General features: G+C 41.6%; 1 protein-coding gene across 1 annotated transcript in view; it reads left to right on the top strand.

The window, feature by feature from the left end:
* Positions 1-7,722: 7,722 nt before the first annotated feature.
* NRDE2 (NRDE-2, necessary for RNA interference, domain containing) overlaps positions 7,723-8,358 on the top strand; it is a 35,775-nt gene continuing 35,139 nt past the window's right edge. The window contains 1 exon segment of the mRNA XM_068398712.1: positions 7,723-7,814. Within this exon segment, the coding sequence (XP_068254813.1) occupies positions 7,736-7,814 (79 nt within the window). The 5' untranslated portion in view covers positions 7,723-7,735.

The following is an 8,358-nucleotide window of genomic DNA, read 5'->3' as shown; positions in this document are numbered from 1 at the left end:
CTAGCAGCCTGGAGTAACAGAAGTAAAGCTAAATTTAATACAAAATACAAGGCCATGTCCTTGGGGATTAATAACAAGATTTTCTGGTATAATAGGGGGATTCATCCAGGGGAAGCAATAGATTGGAAATGCCCGAGTGTAATTATTGATCGTGGTCATTGTGAGCCACTAGTATGATTCAGCCAACTAAACAATAAATGCAGGGCTGTAGAATATTTTCAGTAGAGAATGAGAAGTGGGCCATTCTGTAGAGTACCACTGCATCTGGAATACTGTGTACAATTCTAGTTCAGAATATGAACTGAGAAAAGTGCACAAAATTCAGTGGACTGAGCAACCAATCTTACAGAATTTTAAAATTGCTTAATGGAAGAAAGGTTGAGTGGCATATGATTACTGTCTGTGTATAGGGTACATCCAGGTTAGCGCCCTGGTGAAGCAAAGAGCTATTTTAAGCCATAGGAAAATGCTGGCCCAGAAACAGATGGATATAAACAGAGCATGAATGAAATTAAGGAGGAAGTCAGGATGTTGCTAAGCATCAGAAAATTGAGGTTCTGGACCGGTCTTGCAACAGGAGTTGTGGGTAGAAAAGCCCAACAAATTTCAAAATGGAATATATGAGCAGACATATGTGGTAAGGTTTTTTACAGAGAAGGCTGAACTCAGTGACTCAGACCATCCCTTCCAGACCTATGTTCACAAAAGGTTAGAGACTAGGGATAAATGGCTAGATAAACTTTATTTGGGGGAGAAGTCTAATGAGAAATTAGCATGGATTTTACATAAGAAACCATGAAACCCAGGGAAAATGCAGAATAATTGCTAACTGCAATAGAAAGTGGGAAATCCCGTCTGTTAGACAGTGCAGCCTATTTATTTTTTAAATACTAACTATTTAAGCATGCTGACTGTGTTTCATAGGCTGTATTTTGAAAGTTCATCAGGGATATGACCCCTCCCCCAAATTAAAACATCTGATCCTATGATCCCAAGACACAAAAAACCCACCCCATTACATTAACTGGAAGCTTCACCTGTGGCTGCACGATAAAGCCACAAAGCCACCTCAAAATGCTGCAGTAAGTTGAACGTTTTCTGTTGGAATGGCATGTAACACTTACTTGTTTTGATTTGAGAATAAACGAAGTATGTGAAATGCATTTTTCTTACAGGTAGATCTATTCCTGTGTTGTTTTAAAAAGAAGGATGGTGGGCCTGAAGGGGACAAGATATAAAAATAGGCCAAAAATAAGGGTGGGGGTGGAGTGGTTTTTTTGGTTGGTTTGGTTTGGTTTGGCTTTTTTCAGGAATCTAACTCCTTGCCTCTGTTTTTCCACAAAAATAAACTGGATAAAATTGCATGGTTTTGGATATATAGGATGTTCTGATCATTCAGAATTTCTTAAAATTCTCTAGTCTTCATCCTTGAGAAAGCTTGTATAAAATGCTAGTGGGCACCTCTAGCAAACAGAATGCTCTGCTTATGTCTGCAAAATACCTCCTTCCTCTTTGGTCACAGCAAAATTCTCAGTAAATGTACTGGGAACAATATCAAGACCCTCATGTTTTGTAATCTGTATAGAAATACAAGTTTATATTCACATATGCATACATGAACGTACAGCAGAAGTTAAAATACTTTACAAGTCTGAGGTTTATGTCTAAAAACCTAACAGGCCTATCTAGAGTATGGCTTTGAAACAAAAGTTTTTCATATTAATTTGGTTGCTGTTTCTGTTTTGTATTATGGAAGTGTATACATATTTCATACGTGCATACCGGGTCAGTCTGACCATGGCTGTAGTTCAGAGTTCAAGGCCAGCACTGCCATGCAGCTTGAGTAATCAAGTGCAAAAATCTCCTTTAGGTTTTTGACTTCTAGAATCAGAATGTATATCTGAACTGAACCAGTTATCTTTATTACATATGTCCATCACAAACATACCTGTAATAGCTGATCTACCCAGCAAACATTTGATAACCCAGCAAGCTTATCATAACTGAAGATTTTACAGATAGAACTTGGATCAGTAAATAAATCACCAGATTTATTAAAGCATTAGAAAGACAGCCTGACAGCCTTTGTAAAAATATTAGCAGTAATGCATCTCTGAATACAATCAACTTATATATGTTTATTTTCTATTTAATTTTATCTGTTGAAGGAAAAATGTTTGCACCACTTCTGTGTAATTTTATATCCCTGTTTTATTAATAATTTAAACTGCTAAGATTTTATTCAGGTATTATTTATTACATTGTAAGAAGAAGGCAGCAGCAGAATTGCATATTTTCAATGAGCCATAACACAATTTTCAAAATCTCTGTATAAAAGATTCTAGGAAGTATATACATACTGACCTACAAAATAGGTACTTAGAGGGTAAACTATGATACATCAAATTTAATAGCAGTATTATACAATATCCTCACCTAGAATACTTACTGTATATGTAATATAATATGTAATTAAAAACTGATGAAAAAGTTATTGGAATTTGTTGCTAAATACGAGTCAGCTCATTTCCCTTTAAAAATACAATAGAAGTGCTTTTGAAAGACAGACGTAAAATTATTATATCTTTGTATCAAACTATGTTCAGTTTTGTTCTGTCAGTTTTGAGGATTGGAAGAATAGTATCGAGACATTTAAGAGGAATTTTTTCTTAGAAGATGTCTTCTTGAGCTGCCTCAAACAATGGCAAAGCGTGAGATGATGGAGAGCTCTACAGTGTTTCCTCTGTGAAATGTTCCAGCCATGTCACGCCTGATGTTCACGGCATGAATCTCTTTACCTGGGAAAGAAAGCAGGCAGGGAGGAAAGCCAGCGGCATGGCAGTGGTGGCTGCCAGGCCACATCCAGACTCACAGAAGGCCCCAGTCTTCTCCCTCTTCAAGTGAATGGCAGAGGTGGGACGGGTGAAGGGGTGGGAGCTGGGGAGCTCTGGCCCTGGTCCCTGCAGCTCCTGGTCCCCAGGAGCTGCCAGCCCACACAGCACCCTGACAGCAGGGTAGAAAGAGGAAATAACAGAGCTACGGGGACCTTATCAGGCATCATTGAAGTCCCAAACACGCGATGCTCCTGCAGGAGATCATCTCTTCCACGTTGTTCTCCTGGTGAGGCCAGCTATGGGACGGTGCTGAGGTTACAGCCCAGCAGCAGCACGCCACACCTGGCAGAGCTGAAACCAGAGCTCTTGCATTTCTGCCTGCCGAGCAGGTTTCAATAAAAAATTAGCCTTGGTAAAATTACTCAGTAGATCTCAATACATCTGAGTAGCGCTGGCATAGACAAAAGGATTTCTTAGTGAAAGAAACCTGAGAAGGGGCTGGGAAAATGTAGAGGAAGGCTGGAAACTTGGCATGCCATCAGAACAGGAACCTGTGTTATTGGAAACCCCATTGGCTCCATAGGTCTCACTGCAGGGAGATAAAGCTATAGCACCCTCCTTTTACGTTTGCCCAGTTCCTCTCACTGTTGGAAGATGCTAAATGTGTCATATTAAAACCCCGTATTTTCTTATTAGAGTAAGCTGCATAAGCGTTCTTATCGTGATACAAATGCATCATCCCATGATGCTGGCAGCACTCGGTATGTCAAGGAGGTTTGCAAAGGCTGGTGGAGCACAGAGGTGGAAGCCTGCTAATCCATCTGTAGGGGTCATTCAGGGAAGCCAAAGAAGGTGCCCGTGAATACATCCAATTGTCCCTCTAGCTCTGTGGTCAGAATTCATTTCGTATCCTCCCTAATGCGACCTCTGCTCTTACAGTCTTTCAAAATTTTACAACATTTTAGGGATGCTTATTTCTTTAAATGAGTGCAACATAGCCCTTACTCAAAATGGTTGCCTTTATTTCTGATGCTTTTATTCAAAGTACCCACTGTGTATGCTTTAAATCACACTGCTTATAGTGCTGTATTATAAGGCTTGTTCTGTAGGTTTTTGCATATGAGAACAAAGCCCCCTTTGTGAAGAGGAGGGTCTCTTGACAGCTTATAGAGAGATGAACCTTCTCCTAGCCGGAGCTCCTCAATCATCAGAGTGGAAGGAAAAACTAACTAACTACAGGATTTACTAAAGAGGAAGTAGAAAGTGTGGAGAAGCAACAGAAAATATGAAAGATATGAGAGGCCTGATATCACATACAGTGTGGAGAGCGTGACAGAGCAGAATGTGAGTGTGTGAGGCCAAGAACCAAACTCGCCTGCTGTGGCCTTTCAGGCCCTGGTACGGGGCTCCGAATTACTGCATCATATGGCACCCATTTCACAAAAGTCAGATTCACAAATATCTACTACAATTTTATTGTAATAAGGAAAATGTTATGGACCTGATGAGAGGGGATTTTTTGTCCCTAAGTATAATGTTATGATTTTTGTCAAAATATACAAAAGAACTCAAGTCCCAAATCTACTGATAACTATCGCTCTCACATCTGCGTAGGCAGTTCAGTACATTATTCACTGTAAGGCTTTCCAAAAAAGAAAAATCTTTATCAAAGAAGAAAAATCCTTAAAATGGATTATTAATAAAAAATATTAACTATACCAGACTTTAATATGTTAAATAGGTAGATGCTATGTAAAAAGCAGACCAGAGAGTTCTTAAGTAAGGAACTTGTTGGTTTCTCTAGCTAGTTTGTTCCTTCTTATTAAAAAGGAACTCTTGTCGTATACAGCTGCGGTGTTTTTGTCTGTATTGTAAAAGGCTTGTGGTTTGCTGTTACTAGGATAGAACTGCAGAAACAATGCTGAGTGTTTCAGGTAACTTTATTCTAGACACCAAGAGGTGTTTTGGTCAGGTTCTTCACTAAATTCTATGAAAAGGCTTGGTTCATTTATATTTATATATATTTATTTATAATAGTACTTTTGGCCTGTAACGGCTTAGTAAAGTATTCATATAACATTATTCAAATGCATTTTGCAGAATTTTAAGACAGAAGCTGCAAAATAAAACTTGTGAGACGTGGCGCTAAAGACATTGCAGAAAACTACAGTTCATCAGAATGGGCATTGCTCACTCAGTAAGTCAAGGAAATGTCAAAGTCAAGATTTTACTGCAAAGCCAATTTCTAATAATGATAAATAGGAACTACTTTTACAAATAAATGTATAAGTCGAAAAGCAACTTCATACAAGTTTAACCTCCACTTGTGATAATGAGAAATATTGCCTGCATTTATGTGATAGTGTTAAATATGTTTTGTTGGGTTTTTTTCAATATATATGTGGCAACAATAACAAGACCCTTTGTTAATTTATCCCTCTCTTTATCCATAACTGGGGTTAATTTCCAGGGACACAGAGCATAAATCTGTATTTAGGATTCTTATAAACTCTCTCTTTGGTCATTTGCTTTACTCTCAAAAAGCACATTTTCTGTATTGTCTTTGTTGAGAAGTTGTTAACTACCATCACTATGAGCAGCTGAGAGACAACATGAATAATGACATTCAGCAAATAAACTGAATGCTTTTGTGATGAAATCCATTTAGTTTATTCTGCATCTAGAGCATCAGTATCTTGAAAGGGCTATGAGTCTGGTTCATAAGAGAATAGGGAAATAATTGATTTTCTTTAGATAGGTGGTAGTTTTCCCAGTGCTGAGGTGTGCAGAATAAATGCATTTACAGATTTCAGTAACTATATTATAAGAAATATTTCCATGAGCAGGAGAGTTCCGACTCAACTTTCCCAGTAGATTAGATTCCTGGTACAAACTGCGTGCACACTGGAGTTTTCCTCCCACTGAAAATCCTGCTCTGTGTTGCCACCTGTTTTCATGTAATTTGCAGTAATGTAATAACCTGTAACCTCCTGTTAAATTTGGTTGAAATTGGTCACGAGTTCTAGAACTACCTGGAGAAATTATCCCAGGCAAACAGAAAGGCAAATGCTTGTTCAGGTAGCATAATTACATAGGTTTTCTCTTCTCAGAAAAAAGGCTAAAAAGTGCATGTGACAAGATAATAATTTTTTAAGTTGTTTCTTCAGAATTTGGTCACAAATTGGTAATGTGCTTCTTTTAGATTTTTTCCCTATCTTGTGTATCAGTTCTAGGCAGACATATATTTCTATATATTACATACTTGCATTTTTCCACATTCTAATACTTTATTGCAAAAGTTGATAGATGTTAACAGACTTGAACAAAAACATTGCTCCACATCAGTATGTGAGCGTACATTTTAAAGCCCATCCTTTCCAAGCTGGCAATCAGGCCCCACTCATTTAATGACTTCCAGACTATGAGTGTCCATGACTACTATTTTGTTCTGAATCCTCTTCTCTTTGTACTTATATTCTTCTCTCTTGTTGATAAAAACGAATAGCATTTTATAGATTAATAATAAATTAAAGGTAGGAAACAAGGATTAAGAAATAGGTTTATGGTTTTTTAAAGGAAGAAGTCACCAGTTGGATTCCTTGGGATCTGACTGTTCAACATCTGCAAAAAGGCTGCAAACATCAGTGAACATAGAGTTGACAAAATCTGCAGATGGTGCAAAAGTATTCAGGATAATCAACTGGAAAGCTGACTGAGAAAGGCTGCTGAAGTATTTAAAAAATAAATTATAAAATGACCAAAAAAAATCATCTCGGTAAGTGTGAAGCGGCGTGTATAGGGAAGCTAATCCTAACATCCATACACAATAGTTACTCATTATCTTTTGCCACTCAGGCATGGGCTCTTAAGAAACATCGTAGCTCAGGAGAGGCCAAAAGGCAAACAGAATGATCAGAAGGTATTGGGAAAGGAGCAGAAAACCAACCAGTCATTATAATTCCATGTAATCCCTAAACCCATTGTACACCTATAGCTTCATCACTACATGAAATTCTGGTTGTGCAGTAGTATTACTGTAGGAGTCAGAAAAACTAAATCATTCAACAAGGAGAACATTATGGAGTGGCTTTAATATACGAAGAAAAAAGGCAGACTTTTCAGTCCAGAAAGGAGAATACTTAAGTGAAATATCTTAACAGCGCATAAAATTTTGCAAAGAAAGTGAATAAGGATGCTTATTTTTTCCTCACAATGCAAGACTTGGGCACTGGGCTTGAGACAAAAAGGAAATACTGTTTCAGACAACATGTAATTAAAAAGTAGAACATCTTGCCCAAGAAGGCGCAAAGTGTAAAAGCATAACAAATTTTTTTTGGAGTTCCTTTGTGGAGAGCAGCCTCATGGATACTGTTAAACATGATGGGTGACTCCCTGGTCAGGAGGCTTATAAAGGACTCACTGACGGCAGGAGGTTATTTCTTCCCTAAGCCCTCGCTACTGGTGTTTGAGACAGGCTGGCTGGGCCTTCAAACATACAGTGGATACTCAGAGGAAGGAAGCATGGCTTCCTACAACGTTCCCCTTTACACAGCTGAGCGTTCCAGTCTCAAGGAGATGCTGCTCAGGGTGTTCCCTCCCAGTAAATCCCATGAGGAAGAAAACGTGGTGGGGAAGGAAAGGAAACCCCATTCCGGCCTCTTCCCTCCTCCAGTCTCCTTCGTGACGGCGGCAGAAGGCGCAAGATACGCGGAGGCCTGGAGAAGGGGGGACGCCCGCATCAGCCCTAAGCCTCTCCTCCCTCAGCGCTCACCTGGCCTCGCCGCCATTTGAGGCGGTCGGGCGGACGGACTACATCTCCCAGTGTGCTCGGCGCCGCGGCGCCATCTTGCCTCGCCGCTCCGCGGGGCAGTTCGGGCAGAGTAGTGGCGGTAAGCTGAGACATGGCCCTGTTCCCGGCTTTTGCCGGTGCCGCCGAGCCCGGGGAGCCCCCAGCCGGCAGCAGCGAGGGCTCCAGAAAAGGTAAAGTCCCGAGAAAACCCTCATTCCCCCAACAGCCCTCCGCGGGCCGCCCCTCGGGAAGCCTTTCCGCTTCCAGTCGCCTTCACAGGGAGCCTTTTACACCGTGCCGGCCCTTCCGCGTACCCCATCGGGCCTGCTCCGGCCGCCAGCCCGCCCGCCTTCCGAAGGGGAAGCCCGGCCTGCCCGTGCGTTGCGGACGGGGCGCGCTCCGCCCCCGCCATGGAGTCGCGGCGTGGGCGGTGCTGCCGCTGGTGCCCAGGATCCCGGCGGCGGCGATTTGTGCTCAAGGCCTCTGGAGGCCGGGGAGCGCGGCAGAGGCGCCCGCCCACCCGGGCAGTCCCGCTGCGGAGCGCTCTGTCACCGCTGTTCGGAGCGGGGTGAGCCCCGCAGCCCGGGCTCCTCCCGGCTGTGCGCAGTACGAGCCGTGCACAGGCGTGCTCTGCGCCACGCGGGTCGCTGCCGGGTTGAATAAAGTTACCGTACTTAAGAGCAAAGTTAGTTTGCGTGAGGTAACCTTGGGGAGAACCCGAAATAGGGACGTTCC

This window comes from Nyctibius grandis, chromosome 4 (genome assembly GCF_013368605.1).
Source record: "Nyctibius grandis isolate bNycGra1 chromosome 4, bNycGra1.pri, whole genome shotgun sequence".
Taxonomy (NCBI): domain Eukaryota; kingdom Metazoa; phylum Chordata; class Aves; order Nyctibiiformes; family Nyctibiidae; genus Nyctibius; species Nyctibius grandis.
Note: the sequence above shows the minus strand (reverse complement) of the source record. Positions and strands in the feature narration are given on the sequence as shown.